This window comes from Miniopterus natalensis, chromosome 19, assembly GCF_054644295.1.
Source record: "Miniopterus natalensis isolate mMinNat1 chromosome 19, mMinNat1.hap1, whole genome shotgun sequence".
NCBI classification, from domain to species: Eukaryota; Metazoa; Chordata; class Mammalia; order Chiroptera; family Miniopteridae; genus Miniopterus; species Miniopterus natalensis.
Window position 1 is genome coordinate 5639948 of NC_142099.1, and position 20018 is coordinate 5659965.

General features: G+C 57.8%; 2 protein-coding genes across 2 annotated transcripts; one reads left to right on the forward strand and one right to left on the reverse strand.

Annotated features, from left to right (window-relative positions):
* The first annotated feature begins 1820 nt into the window (after window positions 1-1820).
* LOC107545283 (chymosin-like) lies at window positions 1821-8958 on the forward strand. Its single transcript, XM_016223323.2, has 9 exons — window positions 1821-1882; window positions 3007-3154; window positions 3911-4028; window positions 4774-4892; window positions 4979-5178; window positions 6497-6610; window positions 7393-7537; window positions 8218-8316; window positions 8821-8958. Exons 1-9 carry the CDS (start codon window positions 1821-1823, stop codon window positions 8956-8958), a joined length of 1143 nt encoding a protein of 380 aa, XP_016078809.2.
* An 8317-nt stretch (window positions 8959-17275) lies between these two features.
* On the reverse strand, window positions 17276-18867 carry KCNA10 (potassium voltage-gated channel subfamily A member 10). The gene has a single exon (XM_016223322.2). The coding sequence runs from the start codon at window positions 18865-18867 to the stop codon at window positions 17332-17334; it is 1536 nt and encodes a 511-aa protein (XP_016078808.2). The 3' UTR covers window positions 17276-17331.
* Between the last annotated feature and the right edge of the window lie 1151 nt (window positions 18868-20018).

The following is a 20018-nucleotide window of genomic DNA, read 5'->3' on the forward strand; positions in this document are numbered from 1 at the left end:
AATACACACAGAGCAGCTGGTGCCAAGGGATCTTTGTGTCTCGGCTTTGAGGGTCACCTTGCAGGGGAAGAGGTGGCTGAGCCTCACTTCCAGGGCTCAGTGTCCACGCGTATTGGCTGCTGGGTCAGCCTGGGCCTCTGGTGACGTGAAGCAGAGCCCCCACCTGATGCTGCTGACCCCAGAGGGTCCCGGCCCTCGCTGGGCCCACTGCACAAACGTACGGCTGTCCCAGGTGCTGTCCAGAGGCTGAGAGGGGTGAGCTAGAAGCAGAGCTGCCCCCAGACTTGTCACTGTGAATTCACGAACTTCCCGTTGTGTCAGGACAGGATCTTGTGACTGTTTAACCTTGTCTTCATTCCAGGCAAGCCCTTTAGCCTCTCTGAGCCTCCATCCCCTCATCTGCAGGACATAATAAACAGGCCTCAAGAGTGGTGGAAGCACCATGCATCCATTCGCTGGCTTACCTGAACGTTTATTGAGCATCTACTATGCGCCCTGCTCGGTGCCCGGGTGTGGGAGGAAACACGGCTCAGATGCAGGGCCGCTGGGACAGGGCAATGTCCTCAGGAAGAAACAGGGAACAAGCTGAACCATTTAACGTGTTTCTCTGGCTGCTTCCCTGGCTTGTGCAAAGCGAGGGTGTCACGAAGACAGCGACACTTGCTCGTGGGGGCTTTTCAGGTCTGAAGAGCAGCAGTGTCCTGACCATCTGTGAGGGGATGTGGTGGGGTATTGCCGTGGTAGGGCTTGGTCCTGCTGTCTCCTTAACTCTTGTCAGGAGACACCCAGTTCCCTTGGTGACAGGTCTCCCGAGGCTCCTTCCTGAGGCCCCTTCCTGGGGTCCTTCCAAGTCAAATACTGGAAACTCCTGGGTCTATCCCTCTCCGTGGCACCCCTGTGTCCGGGGCCCCCACATGCCCACCTCTCTGGCTGCCTAGCCTGCCCTCTCTGTTCCAGGTCCATGCATCTTCTTCCATTGCCACCAGGCAGCCGTCTGTCCTGCAGGGTGTCACGGCCCCAGCACTGTGGTCCCCCTGACACCTGTGGTCTCAAAGCTCCTGCCTTGTCCCTGACTTGACCTTGATTTCCAGCTGACAGCTCTGTCCATGAGCTTCCAGAAGCTGGACCCCTGCTTGGGCTCAGATGCCAAGTCTTGGCCTCACCTGTCCTTCCTCCCCGCCTTGTGTGGCACCTGTCTGCTCCCCCTGGCCACCTCCTTGTCCTCCCAGCTGCTCATGGGGTCCAATCTCTACCCTTCACCTTCCCAACACCCTCCTCACAGGGAACCAAGGGCCACAGCCCTGGGGGTGCAGGGATCTCGGGGTTGTGTCTCTCTTAGATCGGGTGACAGGTTAAACACTCTGCCTCAGATGCCACTTTGGGGACAGCCTGAGTGTCCCCTGGAGAACTGGGCTGGGAGATCCCTGGACAGGGCCGGTCGCCGTGTCCCAGGACGTCAAGCCTGGGGAGGAGGCGACGGGGGCAGGAGTGCTGTCCTCTGGAAACAGGCCTCTTCCGAGACCTTAGGGAGGAACACGTGGCCGGTTTCTGCAGGTGGCCCAGCTGTGTTAGCTTAAGGAGTCTTGTTTGCAAGGGGTGATCGGGGCGGGGAGGCCTTTGAAGTCCCTGAGCCCTGGGACGGTGGCCCTTATCAGAGTGGGTGCGGGGGCGTCTCGGCGCTATCTTAATGTGTTTGTCGAGTGGCCTGGAGTCAGGGGCTATCGCTGCGGCCTGGGCTGCTGGCCAGAGGGAGCCTCGCAGCCTCTATAAAGGCCGGGCCCTGGGCACTGGCTGCAGCAGTGACCGGCCCAGCATCCAGGATGAGGAGCCTCGTGGTGCTACTTGCAGTCCTCGCGCTGTCCCAGGGCAGTGGGATCACCAGGTGGGTGTCGGTCCCCAGAGGAGGGGAGGGCATTTCATGGGTCTCTCCCTGGTCTCCCGGCCTGTGGTCCCCCGGGGAGACTTCGGAGAAGGTGCGGCAGGCTCCCAGGACAGTCGAGGTGAAGGGCATGGCTTCTCAATCAGACCTCCTGCAATATGTTCCCCAGCTTCGTCCCAAGTTTAGCCAACTCCCTGTGCCCAGCCTCCTCACCTGCTGTCCAAGTAGGACGGCAGATGTCCCCGTCTCCTGGGATCGGGTGAGGAGCACAGGAGCTAGTAAAAGGCTTGAACAGCGCCTGGCGCTTTGTAAGAGCTGTGCACTCATTTGTCAAACAAAATAGAGCTCTTCGATGTCACAGGTCCTTGTGGGTGAAGTTCCCAGGCTCTCCTTCCAAAATCATAACCGACATTGGCCGAGCCGCTTGCCACCAGGCACCAGACTTAGCTTGGCCTTCCCTAGGTGCTCACGAAGCCTCAGGGGTTAGGAGATATTATTAGCAGCATTTTACCAACGAAGAAAGTGTCGTTCAGGGAGGGTCGCTGAGCTGCCCGAGGCCACGTGGTTAGTAATGAGGAGCCAGGACGTGGCCCACGTGGACTTGAACTGATGATATCACACCATCCCCAGTTTCCAGGTTTACGGTCCCTTTGAGGGAGGCTCTCCGGGGCCTCGTGCTGGGATAGGACAGATCGGCAGAGCCACAGCTACAACTGTAGGTGATCCTGAGTTGATCAGGAACCGGAGTGGAGCGAGCAGGGAGCCCTGGGGGCCTGGGCGTGGACTCGAGAAAGGGCAGCGGTCGGCTGGGCCTCAGGAGCTCTGTCCAGGCTCCTTCCTTTAGGGCTTCAGCCCTTTTCTGTCATTAGCTGGTTATCAAATACATCTACTGAGTCTCCACCAGCACTAAAAAAAAGAGAAAGAAAAATAGAAAATAGAGAGTGCATTGCAGTTTCTAAGGGTAGGCATTGATCTGTGAACTGATGTAAAATATATTTTTTACTTTGGGTTATAAGAAATAAGTGGAGGTGTGGCTCACAGAGCCCAGAGCCTCTGGGCGCTTCTCAGAGGCCGGCAGCCCTCAGACGGGAGGCGCCCACCCTTCTCATGAACCCTCCCATCTTCAGGGTCCCTCTGCACAAGGGCAAGTCTGTAAGGAAGGCCCTGAGGGAGCAAGGGCTCCTGGAGGACTTTCTGAGGACGCACCAGTATGCCATCAGCAGCAAGTACAATGCCAGGAAGGTGGCCAGCGAGCCCCTGTTCAACTACCTGGACGTGAGTGGCCCTGCCAGCCTTCCAGTGATGATCGTGGCATGGGGTGCTATAGACAGTCCCCCCCGCCCAAGCCCCCGCCTCCTCTCCCTCTTTGAGGAATCATGCCGTCCAGTGGGGCTTAGAGGTCGCTTCCCTGCCCCTTGGTCGGCTCCACGGCGCTGGGCTCTGAATGTCACGGGTGGGAGGGTCTGAGCTCAGACAAGCTTCCTGCAGACAACAGCCCCCCGGGTCCATCATCTGCTCCCAGATCCTGGGCTCAGCAGGGATGGGGCAGCTGGTGGCCGATCCCCAGCCGCCCAGGACTCTGCAGGAAGACCCCTTGTGCCCGATTCCCCTCTGGAGCCCGTCTCCCCTTCATCTGTCACTCTTGGCAGTGAACACCCAGCCCCTTTCCTTTGTGCCCCCTTCCTTATCGCTGTCAGCTCCAGCTGACCGGTGGCGGGGAGGAGTGGCAGGGACCATGTGGTGGGACGTGGGGTCTGTGCCTAACTAGTGCCCACCTCTCTGGGTCGCCCAGTGTCCCTACCAGGGAGGCCTCAAGCTTTGGTCTACGGTCTGCTCCTGGGGCTGGTGCCAGCAGGGCTCGTGGGACGGGCAGGCCCGGCGTGGCTGGGGGTAGTGGCCCGGCGTCGGGGCTGGGGACCCCTCCCCGGTGAGTCTCCTGTCTCTGGGCAGAAAGCACAGGCTCCATGGCCAGCGTCCACCCTGCCCCTCACGCTGTCCCCGTGCCTCTGACCCTGCGCCGTCTGTCCCCAGTGCCAGTACTTTGGGAAGATCTCCATCGGGACCCCGCCCCAGGAGTTCACCGTGGTGTTCGACACCGGCTCCTCGGACCTCTGGGTGCCCTCTGTCTACTGCAAGAGTGATGCCTGCAGTGAGTGACCTCCCTCCCCCCACCCCACTCTCAGACCGGGGGCCAGGGGACCAGCGGGCGATGTGAGGTGGCAGGAGAGCTTGCGTGGATGTTCCCAGCCCCCAGCGTCCCATGTCCTCACTCAGCTCTAGCAAATGGCCACACTGGAAGGTGCGCAGGTCTCGGGGCTCACGTATAAAACAGCAGCTGGAAGTGAGGGACACTTGCTTTTTTGTTTTGTCTCTATCAGGAGCCAAGGCAGGCTGCTGACCCTCTGGGCCTCAGTTTTCCTTTCTGTATAATGGGGCCACGACATGCCGGGGGTGGGGTGGGGCTGGGCCAATAAAGTGAGAAGGCCTCTTACTAATGAGAAAGACATTTACTCTGTGTTATAATTTATTTCCCAACAATCCTGGGCGGTTTGCGCTCTTTTCACCCCATTCCCCGGATGAGGAAACCAAGTTCAGAGAAGACAAGGCACTGGCCTAAGATTACAAAGCTGGTGAAAAAAAGCGAAATGTCAGGGAAATGACAGGGATGGCATTTTTCTCTCTTATCTTATTTGGAAGCTACACAGTGGGGGTCAGAGAGGTGGGTCGAGCAGCAAAGAATCATTTTCTTTATTAAGCTCAGTGGGCTCAAGAGAGAAGAGGCTGCGTGTTTTCAGTGGAGAGAGGGGTTAGCGTTCAGGCCGTTTTCTTACGAGGCCCGGGGAGGGTCCGGCCCACCTGGCGCCGACGGCCCCCTGACCGGGTCCATGTTCCAGAGAACCACCACCTCTTCGACCCGGCCAAGTCCTCCACCTTCCAGGACCTGGGCGAGCCCCTGAGCATCCAGTACGGCACCGGCAGCATGGAGGGCGTCCTGGGCTACGACACCGTCATCGTGAGTGGGCTCGGGCCACCCCCCTTCCCGGCCTGGGGCCTCTGGTCAAAGGGCCCCCTGCGGAGGTCGCTCTGCCTCTCTTGCAGGTCTCCAACATTGTGGACCGCCACCAGACGGTGGGCCTGAGCACCAAGGAGCCTGGGGATGTCTTCACCTACTCCCAGTTCGACGGGATCCTGGGCCTGGCCTACCCCTCTCTGGCCTCCGAGTACTCTGTGCCCGTGTTTGACAATATGATGAACAGGCACCTGGTGGCCCAAGACCTGTTCTCGGTTTACATGAGCAGGTAGGAGCGGGGCCCAGCGGGGCCTGACTCCCACAGCCCGGAGAGGAGGGCCGGCCGAGGGCGGTGCCAGCCCCTGGGGACACGGCAACTCAAGGGTAGTCCCTAGCATCCAGGCTCCTTCGACCTCTTGTCTGAAGGTCCCCGACACATTCACTGCTGCAGCCAGAGTCCACTGGGCTGAAATCTGACCTTCATTTCTGCCATTTATAAAAGCAGGCCTGACCGTCTCTGTATAGGGGCTTTTAACTTTTCCCAAAGTGGCAGGCCTCAGTAACAACTTGCGGATGATGCTGAGATTCACAGACTTCTAGAGCAGGCTCCAAAGGAGTCCTACCTTCTCCTTTCACAATTTGGGAAACTGAGGCCGGGAGGGACGACCACCCTGGGAGCTGGTGGCTGAGCCACGCCTGCAGCCCAGGGCTCCTGACTCCAGTCAAGTGGTTCCTACTTTCCTCGCCTGCCCCGTGATGGTGCAGCTCAGCTGGACAGAGGAGTGGGGTCAGGGTGGCGAGAAGACAGATGTCAGGGGAGCCCAGGCAAGGGGTACATTGACTCATTCATTCATTCATTCATTCATTCACTCACTCACTCACTCACTCAATGGATGCTGGTGGGTCCTTACGGTGTGTAGGGGCTGAAGATGGATCAGCAAACAAGGCAGACTGGGAGTTAACTTTTTAGCAGGGGAGACAGACAACACACGACACAGGCAATTACGATGACAAGTGTGGAAAGGGCGCTGACCGCGGGGAAGCCTGCATGCATTAAAGGCTGGATAATATAACAGGGAGCCGGTCTAATGGAGGGGCATGTGCGGAGGGGCTGGAAGCTTTGCTGAGGCAGGAATGGGAGCTGCCCAGGTGACACAGAGGGACAGCGTGTTTTAGGTGATGGGACAGCATGTGCTGGAGCCCAGAGGTGGGACTGAGCTAGATGAGGCCTGGGAACAGAGACAGCAGAGTGGGAAGCTGGTGACACCAGTGTGCCCCTGTCTCCTGGCCATGAGACAGAGCCCCGGCAGGAACAGGCCAGCCTGGGCAGAGGTGGCAAGTTTAACCTGAAGTGGGTGGCACCTTGTGGACGATCCTCTCTCCTACTCGTGGCCAAGGGGCTAGGGGCGCAAAGCCTTAGGCGATGGGGAGCAGGGGGCACAGGGTCACTGTGGGAACAGCAGGGTGGCCTGAGCAGAGCCTGGCAGCCCTGCGACCTGCCTGGCGGCTTCCTTCCTGATGTCCCCTCACTCGGCTCCCGGTGCTGCCCTGGCCTGGGGGCTGCAGCCGGGGGCTGGATGCCACAACGTGCCCGTCCTTGGTTTCAGGAACGGCCCGGGGAGCATGCTCACGCTGGGGGCCATTGACCCGTCCTACTACACCGGCTCCCTGCACTGGGTGCCCATAACCGTACAGGAGTACTGGCAGTTCACCGTGGACAGGTGGGTGAGCAGCAGCCGGGGCCCAGCCAGAGGCCGCCTCGGGAGGGGGGGACATCAGGGCCTGGTGTCAGCCCGGAGGCCCCGGGCAGGGCCGCAGAACAGCAGCTCCGAAGACCATCACTTCAAAGTGTGACTTAGACACTCCCCAGGCCAATGACCTTGGACAATCACACCTTCACCTATGTGTTAATACGACTAACTGCACTGGTTGAGCGCTTACTACCTGCTAGGCACCGACTGAGTAAGAATATGACTGTCTCCTTTAGCCCTCTCCTCACTGAAACCCAACGAGGTGGGTGCCATTAGTATCCTCACTTTATAATTTTCTAACACCCAGTTTGAACCTCATAACCATCCCTAAGGAAGTCAAGGAAGGGGTGGTTATCACCCATTTTATGGAGAGGAAGCCTGAGTGCAGGAAGGTTGGGTAACTTGCCCAAGACGTGCAGCAAGTAAACAGCAGGGAGAAAACTTGGGTCTTCAGGCACCTAGTGAAGTTACATTTCCCCCTGAATGTGTGTGACTTCGCTGTTTTATTGCAGCTCTGCCCCACAGCAGGTGGGGCAGTCTTGATTTAGTCACTGAGTTGGGAGAAAATGGTTTCGTGTCTTTTCTCTGAGCTCAGGAAGTTATGGGGATTCCAAGAAGGGGCCCCGGGAACTGGGTCTGGGGGTTGGGTGTCTTCCCTGCCTGAGGATACTGGCAGGGGAGGCCGGAAGGGACCAAGAGAGGGAGGGCTGAATGCCGGATGCACCCCGAGGCCATCTGTCTCCTGTCTGCAGCGTCACAGTCGATGGCGTGGTGGTGGCCTGTGAGGGTGGGTGCCAGGCCATCCTGGACACGGGAACCTCCATGCTGGTTGGGCCCAGCAGTGACATCTTCAGCATCCAGAAGGCCATCGGAGCCACAAAGGACCAGTTTGGCATGGTGAGGCCCAGTCTTTGCCCCCCTCCCCAGACCCTCCTGAAGAGGGCACCTCTTTGCACGTGGGAGAGATGACAAAGGGAAACGGCAGGGCTCACAGACATTGGAAGTTTCCTGGAGGCCTTCATAGTGGCCTTGGGACTGCTCCCAGGGCTCCTTCAGCAGCCCAAGCACGACCTCCTGTCCCCCCAGCCTGACTTCCTGTCCCACCCTGAGGTCCGTCCCTGGGTTGGCTGGCAGTTGGTCCCCCTCAATGTGACTCTTTGAGGACCGTATCTTGGGTCCAAACCCCAAGAGAAGTCCCAGCCTGGGACCATCTCCGCTCTTTCTGGTCACACCCATCACCCTTTTAAGAGGAGACTTCTCTCTGGTCTTCTTAAAAAATAATTTTAAATTACTTATTAAAGTGTAGTTGACATACAATATCATTAGTTTCAGGTGTACAGCATAGTGATTTAACATTTATATATTTTACAAAGCGATCACCACAGTAAGTCCAGCACCATCTGTTTCTGTACAAAGCTACTATGGTATTAGTGGCTATTTTCTCTGTGCTGTACCTATTTATTTATAACTGGAAGGTTGTACCTCCCCATCTCCTTTCGCCTCCCCCCCCCACCTCTCTGGCAACCCTCCATTTGTTCTCCGTGTCTCTGAGTCTGTTTTGTTGGTTGGTTGTCTAGTTTGACATCAACTGCCAGAGCCTGAGCAGCATGCCCACGGTGGTCTTTCACATCAACGGCAAAATGTACCCCCTGCCCCCCTCGGCCTACACCAGCCAGGTATGAGCCTCAGCCCAGGGAGCCCCAGGCTCACCCGGCCCCTCCTCCCCGCTCCTGGAAAGTCAGCGAAGGTGGTGATAAGGGGCGGGATCTAGATGGAGGGCGCGGGGTGTGTATTTAGACCAGCTGGCCCTTCTGAGTGGGGCTGTGTGGTCCTTGGGCAGCATTTGTGGCTGCAAACGCCTTGTCCTGGAGAAATGGGACAGACGGGAAGGACAGAGCCCTGGGGCTTGAGGGAGGGGATAGGCAGGACCATAGCCCCCCCCCCCATGGGAACCTCCACCGGTGCTCTAGCATCCAAGCTCAGGGACCTCATCTCTCTGCGATTTTCTTAGACAGGGTGGGTGCTGTGGGGACCCAGATCCCCAGTGATCTGCTTTCTAATTCTAAGCACCCCAAACTGGCAAGGCCTCGGGCCCCGGGAGGGGCAGGGGAGGCCCACCTGCAGGCTCAGTGGCTGGGGCTGGGTCGGGAAGAGCTTCATCCCCGCCTTGCCTTTCCCAGGACTCAGGCTTCTGCACCAGCGGCTTCCAGGGCGACGACAGCTCTGAGCAGTGGATCCTGGGGGACGTCTTCATCCGCGAGTATTACAGCGTCTTCGACAGGGCCAACAACCGCGTGGGGCTGGCCAAGGCCATCTGATCGCACCGCTGACCGTGAACCTCGCTGCCCCGGCCGACATAGGTGCACACGCGTGCATGCATGCACATGCATAGGGCGGGTTTGGGGCAGGTCGTTCTCAATAAATATCCCTTCCTTGCAAAGCCTGGCTCTCCTTGGGGCTGACGCCCTGCACTGTTATTGGGTGTGGCTGTCATGGGAGTGGCTGTCATGGGGTGTGTATGACATGGGGTGTGTCTGGCAGAGCTGGGGCCACATGGGTGAGGGAGGGTTGGGGACACTGTTGAAGGGTGAGACTTTCACAAGGGAACTGGCCATTTCAAGCTAAGGGCAGGTAAAATCTTGCCTTCCTGTTCTACTCTAGATCTTTCTGGGGAAAGGGCACAGAGGGGACACTTGTACCTGAGGAGCAAGGGCTTGGGATGTGGGGCTGAGCAGAGAATACTGACCAGACAGAGAAAGACTCTGGGTCTGTTAAGAGAAGGGTCTTGCTGCCTCTGGGGGCTGACAGTTAGTGGAACAGGCAGAGGGCACCTGGGAAGGCCTGTGGGTCCAGAGGCTGCCGGTGCCGGTCACGGAGGCACGGTGGCCTCCAGCAGGGAAGGAGAGGGCCGGGTGGCATAGGGGCCATGTGAAGGGAGAGGGGCTCAGGCCGAGGCCCAGGTGAGCTGAGGAGCCTGGGGGCCCAGGGCGGAGGACGGCGCTGGGCTCCCCCGGGTGCCCGGGCCTTACAGGGCCAGGGAGGAGAGTGGTGCCCAGGAGAAGTGCCGGCACTGGGCGACTCCCCTAAGCCTCCTCTTATCTAAGACCAGTGCTGTCTGTCTGCCAACAGTGAGGCAGAACTGGGCCACTTTCATTATTTTTAGGCTTCTTGTAGATTTAAAAAAAGTGCCAAACAGGCTCACAAAAAAATGTGTTATATTTCAATGATTTATGCTTAACAAATTGTATTTTAAACACTCCAAGCTCAATTGGAGAGAACACAGAAAGTCTAAATATGATGATTTTCATAAATCAGGAGCTTGGACCAAATCCCCCCTCAGCATACCTTGGCCCACCCCGCCCGCCTGGCCCTGGTGGCGCCCCTGCCCCGAGAGGGCAGTGACCATCCCGCGAGGCAGCCCTCTCCTGGGGCCAGTGGCATGTGGGCAGCCGCACATTCTGCCCCTGGGGCTTCTCCCTGCTGCCGAGGCGCTGCCTGGAATGTCCTCCACACCCCAACCCCCGTGACTTCTAACTGCCCTTCAAATCTCTGCCTGACTGGCACGAATCATGAGAGCTGAGCCACACAAGTTCGCAACGACACGAATGCATACAGACGGGTGCGCAGGGACACACGCATAGCATACAATACACACATGCACGCACACACAGACACACATGTACACGCATACACAGGCACAGACACACATGCACACACGCACATTCACACACACACCCCCAGTGTCCCAGCAACGCCTGCCCCCCCGCCCCCCCCAGCCCCCCCAGACGCGGCAGATCCGCGGGCCCAGAGCTCATTTCCACTTCCTCCCACTTCCCTGTCACTCACTTTCCTGCCGGTGCCTCTCATGCTAATGAGAGGAAGCATTTGGCCAGAGAGAAGCTTGGAAAGGAAGTCTTTGAAATGGAAATGTTATGACAAAATGATGGATTGTTTTCTGAGCTGTGCAGTTTGTTTCTTGCTCACAGGAGACTAGAGGAACAGGTTGCCCAGGTCAGGGAGCCGTGGACAGCAGGAAACTCAGGGGACAGAGCAGGCAGCAGGCGGGGGACACGGCCGAAGGGGAGCCCAGGACAAGCGGAGGGACAGGCCTGGCTCCTGCCCAGTAGCCCTGGTCACGGTTGGGGGCCACGAACGGCCAGGGCATGCAGCGACTTCCTGCTGAGGGACATCTGGTCTGTCCTGTCAACCCACACCCAGTGCCTCTGAACACCTGCTCATGCTGTTCCCTTTGCCTGAGGCCCCTTTCCAGCTTCTCTAGCCTGGGAACTGCTCTTCAACCTTCGAAAGCAACTGAGCCCTGGCTGGTGTGGCTGGTCGGTTAGAGCATTGGCCACATACTGAGTGGTTGTGGGTTTGATTCCCGGTCAAGGGCACTTACCTGGGTTGTAGTTTTGTTCCCCTGGCCCGGTCTGGGGTGTGTGCCAGAGGCAACCAACCGATGTGTCTCTCTCTCATTGATGTTTCCCTCTCTCTCTCTCCCCTCTCTCCCTCCCTCCCCCCCCATCTAAAAGCAATGGAAAAATATCTGCTAGGTGACTCTTGGCCACTGGTTTACTTGGGACTAAGTAGAATCGTCACCAGTCTTATTTATTAAAAAGTGTGTTTAGAGGACCTACTGTGTGGAGCGCTGTTCCGTGACTGCCCTCAGAGAGCACAGCAGGGGCCTCTCCACCCTCATGGTCCGTGGGGGACATGGACACGGACGATGATCTTAAGCGTCATGGGAAAAGGATGCTGAGGTGGGAAGGCCCCAAAGGCGGGAGAGGGTAAGGGGTGCAGATGTGAGGGAGAGACAGCATTAGGGGTACAGTGTGTGCAGATTAAACCACAGCCCATAAATAGCAGTTACCGGGAGGCAAACACGGACATGTTGGTTTTTGCTCATGCCTCTCCTCTTTCTAATGAGATGACCCTGTCACGGAGGGCAGGAGTCACATCAAAATCATTTTGTATCCTTCATAGCACTTAGTGTTTGGCAGAGCAATTAATTGTTCAGTAGAAGCGTTTGAATAAATAAACCAGCTCCACTGTCCCTCTCTAAGCTCCGCAGCGGGCGAGGGCTGCCAGGGCTCAGCGCTTGGCCTGGAGCGCCCTCTGGTGGTCGGACCTCAAACCCAGCTCTGCACCCCTCGTTTTCCATCCCGCAATGGTCCCCCTCCCGCCCAACCCAACAATAAGATTTACTGAGTGCCTACTACGCACAAGGCACAATGCCAGCTTCTGCAGGAGGCACAGGCACAGAAGATGTGGCGCCTGCCCTCGAGCCCCTCGCTCGCTGGAGGCATCACTGCTTAGCCTTTGCTTTCTCAGACTTTGTTCTCTCTCTGACCTTTCTGGATCATCCGTGATACCAGACATACACTTTGTACTCGAGCTGGCCCAGCGAGGATGTGCCTGGGTGTGTGCCCAAGGGGCATGGGGGCAGCATTAGCCCTCTGAATCGGTAGATCAGCCCTTCACCCTCAGGAGTTACAGCCCCAGGGAGCTTGGAGGGCAGCCAGGGTCAGGTGCATTAGACACTCTCTGCAGTATTGGGGCTGAGGCTGGGTGAGATGCAGACCAAAGCTGTCCCCCCATTCTGGCTGGTGGAATTGTGTCTCCTTTTCGAGGACTGTTCATGGTCCAGCCACCTCCTCTGAGCTGGTGGCTTTGGTTTCCTCCATGCCAATGCTGAAGCTCCATCTGTAGGTGCTGAGCCTCCCCCATCTCTTGTCCTTGCCCTCTCCTCTGGCCCAGCCATGAAACTTGAGAGCCCCTTTCTTTCCCAGGGCTCTGTTTAGCACTGAGACCAGAATAACTGTGTCCTAGGAGCTTTATTTTTAGGGCTTGTGAGAGGGAACAGGGAGCCTCTGGAGACAGGCCTCTCATGTGTCCAGGAGTGTCCTGGGTGGGGGCCAGCCACACCTCCTGCAGCAGCTCTGAACTGCAGCCTGGGAGGCCCTCCAAGCTCAGCCCAAACCTTAGATGTCCCCACATCAGCTCCCTTAGGGACATTTCTGATCCAGAGAGAGTCATCTATAAGCATTGAAGGGGATTGTGGGCACACTAGCTGTCCAGATGATCAGGCTTATGTTCCTGGGACTCCCTGAGTCACCCTGGTGGCTAGTCTCTCGGCCTTAGCTTCTGAGAGAGTGAAGCAGATGGCCCTGAGCTGGAGGCGTGCTTAGGCCAGAGCTCCTCCAGTACCTGGCTTGGGGCCCTGCTGGGTTTGCATAATATGCAAAATGTAGAGAATCTCCCAGTATTTTCCCATGTCCACACATTTCCAGGGAGTCCAGGGCCAGTTAGGGAAAGAATGGACTGGATCTAGGGGACTTCAGAAATCATTGCCTTGGGCCAGATGAATGGACCGATTGACAGGTGGGTGTAGAAGGTGCTGTGCAGATGTTCTAGATACTTGGTGGCAGCTGGGCTATGGACTTGGCCTGGATTCCAAGGATTTATTCAGACTGGAGTAGAGAAGCAGGGCTTTCTACTGCCCCGCGGGTGCTCCTGGCAAAGGTCGCTGGGCACTTGTGTGTATGTCTCCTGGGCCCCTCCCCTCTGCCACCGTGACCTCTGTGTCTTCCTCTTCGTCTCCAGTGTTAGTTGTTCAGGCTGCCATAAGAAGATACCACCTACTGGGTGGTATAAACACAAATTTATTTCTCACAGTTCTGGAGGCTGGAAATCCAAGATCAAGGTGTCAGCAGGGTTGGTTTCTCCAGAGGCCTCTCTCCTCAGCTTGCAGACGGCCACCTTCTCACTGTGTCCTCAACATGGCCTTTCCCCTGTGCCCAAACGTCCCTGGCGTCTCTTCCTCTTAAGGACATCTGCCTTATGGGATTAGGGCCGTACCTTTATGACCTCATTTAGCCTTAGTTGCCTCTTTAAAGACCCAGGTTCCAAATCCAGTCACACTGGGGATTAAGGATTCAACACATGGATTTTGGAGGGACATAATATTGCCCTAGGAGGGATGTCCTTTCTCCCCAGTGTCTGTCAGCCCTACACCAACCTCCCTCCCATCACTCCTTCCCCATCTAGCATTGAGAAATAGACTCTCCCCCAGGGCTAAAGCTTCCCAGGACTGTTTGGAAACAACTGGCTCATCCTGGAACTGGTTGGACCCTGAGGGACGAAAGTACCTGGTGGGATCCAGCACGTCTTCCCCAATAGGGACAGAGGGCCATCTGAAAATTACCTGCCCCCTGGAGGTGATTTTCCTCCTGAGCTAGAGAGGTGAAAGAGGGTGACACGGGTGATGGTCTCTCCCATACAGCTGGCCCCCTTGTCCTGGGTGTTTGCCTGGGTCTTGTCTTCAATCTTTATAGACCACACCTAGCACTCTAGGTGCTGAAGCCACAGCAGTGGGCAAACCCAGATCTTTGCCCTCGTGGAGTGGTGTAGGGGTGAGAGCCATCAGGAGCTTTGTCATGGTGAGATGTATTGGGAGGGGCTGCTTTTAGGTTTTAAATATCCTGTCCCATGATTCTCTCATCTGATTGTGCCCTGAACAAGCTGGTCATTCTGAAATCAAAACCCATCTGCCAGGCTGTTTCTTAGACCAATGAGCGTCCAGTTTTGAGTCCAGAAGGTACGATCCCCATTCAGTCTGTTCCTGAGCCTCTGGTGTGGGACAGTGATGTGAATGGGGGTGAGGGAGGGAAGCAGCCTGGGACACCTAGGAACCTCATCCAATCCGTTGGTCCCCAAGCATGCAATTTGTTGCCTCTTGGAAGCCTCTCCCTCCCTGAGGCTGGCCTGGGACCAGCTCTCCTGGCTCTGCTGCTCCAGAGAAGCCCCCTGGACTTACCTACCCCCACCCCCACCCAAAAGGTGGCCTTTATAGTCCCAACAGGATTCACTGGAAGATCAGAGAGCTGAAGCCAGAGGGCAGCCAAGAGCTGTGATGGGACAGGAAGGGGGAGCTGCTGGGTGCTGGCTGCAGGGCTGGCTGCCATAGAGGCTCAGCGGGGCTCCAGGGCCAAAACTGGACACCGGGTGGGAGAGAGGCTCCATCCCTAGGCCTTGCTCTTGAAGCTCTGAGCAGCTTTGACTGTCTCCTTAGGCCCAAAATGGAGTTGCTTACGCAAAACCCCATGTCGGTCACCAAAGTGAGACTTAATTACGGGTTTGGCTCTCCCAGAAATGGAATCTTAAACCAGTCAATTGGGAATCTCCTGATCAGTACTAGTTAGAGATCTGCCTGAGAGACCCCAGCCATCCCCTAAAGGAAAGTAACTCGGAAAAACCAACCCGAGTTTTTGCCAGTGTAACTTCCTTGTTTCTACTCCCTTCTGCCTATAAAAGTCTCTCATTTTGTACAGCCCCTCTGAGCTCCTTTCTAGCGATTGGATGCTGCCTGGTTCAAATAGATTTTTACTCAAATAAACTCTTACATGTTAAAAATATGCCTCGGTGTGTTTTTTAATGGTTTGCAGCCCTCCATGTGTAAGGCCCTGGAGCTGAGGACTCCTGGCCCCGCAGGGAGTTTCTCGAAGTGGGGACCCTGAGGCCATGACTTCTTTCCTTGCTGAAATGAAGGCCGATCCTTTGGGGGGCACGTTGCTCAGAGGCTCTCTCAGCAGAGGCGACATCTGTCTTCACCCTCCTTTGTCTACAACGTTCTGCCCTTTGCTAAGGAATGTCATACGTCATCTTAGTTAACCCCCACGACCACCCCGGGAGCTTGGTGTTGTTATTGTTAGTATTTTTTTTTTCTGTTACATGTGCATGTATTATTTCTGTTAGCAGCAGAACAATAGGGGGTGGCGGGAAGGAACAGGCTCAGCTGTGGCCCCTCTGGCTCGGAAGAGAAAGGAGATCCACCCGAAATGCTGACAAGGTTCCCTGTCATTCTCTGCGCGAGCATCTGACAGACACCTCAGTGACGAGCGGAGCAGCATTCATTAGCCGGTGACATTTCGCGGGCGGCTTTTTACCTCTGCTTCCCCTGAGCCGCAATAACAAAAGTTTGTCTGATCTTCCTGTCACCCACCTCCTGGGTCCCGGCCACCCCCAGTTCCCTTTCATCCCCGCGTTTGAAGCAGGCGGTCTCCTGTCTCCAGGATCTGCCTCTGGGCGACACAGTGGTCTCTGGGGACACCAGGGCTCTCTCTTCTTGGCTTCAAAGGGCCTTTGGAGAGCCTCCCGCCATGGAGCGAATGAGTTTTATTTTCTAGGAGGCTGGGCAGCTGCCAGGGGGGCAGGGGCACCTTGGGTGAGCCCTTCGCTTCCACCCCCCGGATGTCACAAGGAGGGGCTAAGGGGTGGGGGGGCCTTGTCACTGGAGGAGGGACCACTGCTTCCTCAGCAGCTGGTGTGGAGGTGGCCTGAACAGGACTCCCAGGGGAGCAGGCATCTGCTGAGAAGGGCCAGGCTGGGTCAGTGCGTGGGGCCTGGGCAGAATCAGGGGGAGAAGTCCCTGCTGCCCTGGGAGGCAGGACTTTTGGGACGCTTGTGGAGAAGGGGAGCCTTTCGAAGGCTGGGGGTTCCCGTGGGAAGCTTGTGACGGGTCCAAGACACGGCCTCCTGAGAGACCTTTCAAAGGGGGGGGGTCTCAGAGAGGGTGGGGGTCCTGCTCGCCTGCCCTCCTCTAACCCTCCACCAGGTAGAGCAGCCCCGGGAGGGCGCCGGCAGCCTGCAGGGCTGTAGGCCACACGTCCCCATGGCCCTCCCTCAGCTGCACCCCAGGGCCCCAGAGCCCACCTGGGTAAGCCTTCAAGGGTTCCCCGCACTCACAGCCCTCACTAAGGGGTGCCTGGCCTCAGCCTACAGTCTGGGGTTTGGGGGAGAGGGCCGTGGGAGAGTGAAATCTACCAGGCCTACAGAGCGGCTTAGTTTGGTCTCTTCAGGGTAGTTGGGAGGGAGGGCTTGAAGGGACAATTCAGTAAGTCAGCAAATATGCCCCGAGTACCTGCTGTGTGCTGTGAAAGGCCCTGGGGACACAGCAGTGGGCCAGACAGAGAAAAATCCCTACCTCTGGATCTAACATTTTTGCGAGGAACTATAGATAATAATTAGATACAAAGGTGATTATATAGGTGTGTCTATATAGGTGCATACATTTATTTATAATTTTTTGGTTTGATGGAGACGCGCTGTGACCTGGGCCTGCCACGCTCCCTGCCCCTTGGAAAATGCCTGCCTCGAGGGCATGGAGGTCCCCAGCAGAAGCAGGCGGAGAAGGGAGCTGGACAGAGATGGCGACAGCTCTGAAGGTGATGCCCGAGCCCGGACTCCGGGCCCACAGTCAGCTCCCCGGCATCTCTCAGTCACCTGAGCAGGCACAGTCCTCTGGTTCAGTTCGAACTGGGTTTCTACCACTTGCCACCGAAAGCATCCCGCCCAAGTCATTCCTTGCTCCCAGGTGTTGCCAATAGTGCCAGGCTTGGGAACCACAAGTGAGTCACAGGATCTGACTCCCCCTCACAGGAGAGGAGAGGGAACCCTTCCTGCGGTCGGCCGGCCGAGAAGAAACAGCTTAGAAGGCGCAGCAGCAAACGGGTTTATTAAAACAGCCTGCAGGCAGGGAGGGCCTGGTGGTCGCGAAAGATCGGTTCTGGTCTTCGGAAAAACGGAGAGGAAGAGGCGGGGGAAGGGCGAAAGAGACACCGAGGGAGCGGGGAGAGAGACACAGAGACAGAGACAGGGGGACTCAGGGAGCCCGGCCGCCCCGACAGACCGGATCACTCCCTGGGCTCCTCCGGGGAGCAGCCACCGTTGGTCTTACTCAGAGAGTCGGTGCTGCCCATTCTGGGCCCGGCGCTGCGCGGGACTTTGTTGAATTCTCCTGGGGCGTCTTTTTGCCCCTGTCCTTTCTCCGTCTCCCGGTGGTAGAAGTAGTTGAAGTTGGAGACGATGACGGGCACGGGGAGTGCGATGGTCAGGACCCCCGCGATGGCGCACAGGATGCCCACAATCTTGCCCCCCGCCGTGGTCGGGCACATGTCCCCGTAGCCCACCGTTGTCATGGTGACCACTGCCCACCAGAAGCCATCAGGGATGCTGGAGAAATGGGACTGCGGCTCGTCGGCCTCGGCGAAGTAGATGGCGCTGGAGAAGAGAATGACGCCGATGAACAGAAAGAAGATGAGGAGCCCCAGCTCGCGCATGGACGCCTTCAGCGTCTGGCCCAGGATCTGCAGCCCCTTGGAGTGGCGGGACAGCTTGAAGATGCGGAAGACCCGCACCAGCCGGATGACCCGCAGGGTGGCCAGCGACACGTTCTGCTCGGCCGTCGGCTGCACCTCCTGGACCAGCTCCGTGGTGACGGTTGCAAAGTAGGGGACGATGGAGATGATGTCGATGACGTTCATGACGCTCTTGAAGAAGCCGGTCTTGCTGGGGCAGACGGCGAAGCGCAGCAGCAGCTCGAAGGTGAACCACACGATGCAGGTGGACTCCACCGTGAAGAAAGGGTCCGTGAACATGGTCGGGGACAGGATGGCCCTGCTGACGTTGAGGCCCGGGTCCCTCACCATCTTCACCTCCCTGTCCTCTCGGAACTCGGGCAGCGTCTCCATGCAGAAGATGGTGATGGAGATGACCACAACCAGCACGGAGACGGTGGCCACGCCGCGGGCGGCCACGGAGCTCTCCGGGTACTCGAAGAGGAGCCAGAACTGCCGGTGGAAGTCGTTGGCGGGGAGCGGTATCTCAGGGTCCTTGATGAAGCCTTCGCCCTCCCGGAACGCGTCCATGGCCTCGCTCCCCAGCTCGTAGAAGGCGATCTCGTCTGTGAAGACGTCTATAGGGACGTTGGCCGGGCGCCGGATTTTCCCACCGGACTGGTAATAATACAGGATTCCGTCAAAACTGGGCCGGTTCCTGTCAAAGAAATACTCGTTTCTCATGGAGTCGAAGAACTGCACCCTCTTCTCGCGGTCCCCCAGGAGGGTGTCGGGGAACTGGCTGAGGGTCCGGAGCTGGGTCTCGAACCGCAGCCCGGCGATGTTGATGATCACCCGCTGGTTCCCCTCATTGGCCGCCGGCTCGGGCCCCGCAGGGTCGGCGCAGTCCCCCGGGAGCCTGGAGAAGGCGGTCTCGTGGCTGCCGCCGTCGCCGAGGAGCATCCTCCAGGTGGAGAAGGGGCTGCCCCCGGGCCGCCCCCTCGGGCTGGTGGCGCTGAAGTCCGCGGCGTAGCCCGGCTGTTCCTGGGGCTCGTCTGAGTTGTCGAAGTTGACCAGAGCCACCTCCATTTCCTTCCAGCCACATCCATCCATCCTAGGGCGTCGGGGGAGCAGAATGGAGGCCTCGGCCTCCCCGGCCTGCGGTGGGCTGTGGAGAGGGAGACGCTTGTCATACAGGAGCGAGGCTGGGGGCAGCTGGCCCCCGATCGCTGACGTAAGCTACGCTGTTGGATTAAGGAACGACTGATGTTTAGCTGGAGAAGGGGCCTCATGGTTGTTCTGGCGGCAACGCCCCTGAACATGCTTGTGCTTTCCTCCCTCCAGGACACTGGCTGTGCAGGCCTAACGTCACCTGAAGGGGAGGCCTGCCCTAAAAGCGCCAGGGGAAGGCGCTCTTGCCCTCCTGAGGACTCCCAGACAGGGTCCTGACGCATTATTTGATCCATGCCTTACCTCCCCAGAGCTTTGTCATTTTTGTACATGGGGCAGGCTGGTCCACGCATGGACTCAGTGAATCTTACACCCCGCCCCAGACCTTTGCTCGCTCCCCTTTCCCCCAGACAGACGGACAGGGTTTGAATCTCTGCTCTGTGCTCAATGTGGTCTTGGGAAAATCACTGTGAACCCCACTTTCTTCCTCTCTCAGTGGGTCTAATGACATCTCCCCGCAGAGTTCTGCGGGAAGGGGGGGATAATGGATGTTGTGAATGGGGTGCCGGGCACATAGTAGGAGTTCCTAGATGGAGCCGCTCTTGTTTCCGGCCCCGTCTGTTCTGGGAAGCTTCACTGGCTGCCTGATGTCGTCCACAGAGGCCCCAGCTGCTCCCCACACTCTGCAGCACGTCACGATTGCTCCACGTGGCTTTGTGGGGCTGCTGCTCTCTTCCGGGGCGAGCTGGGCACTTCCTGACTCAGGGCCTGTGGGGGCCGGGCCCTGTGCCTCCCCCAGAGCAGGTGCTCTGCAGACATCCACGGGAGTGCCGGCGTGCACAGCGACTCTGAGCATCACTCCTGAGCCCCCCCATGGCCTTTCCCATGACTTGCCTTTGGTTGCTTAGCAACCTCAACTCCTCCTACACACCCAGGTGAAGCGAGAGCCATCTCTGGGTCCAAAGATGGATGAAAGAAACTGTGCAAAGAGAATTGTGTACCGCACACGGGCCTGGAGAGCCCCGGGGACGGGGGATTCGCAGCTGTGCAGGGGGTGAGCTCAGATGGCACAAGGCTGGGGCAGATGGGGGGAG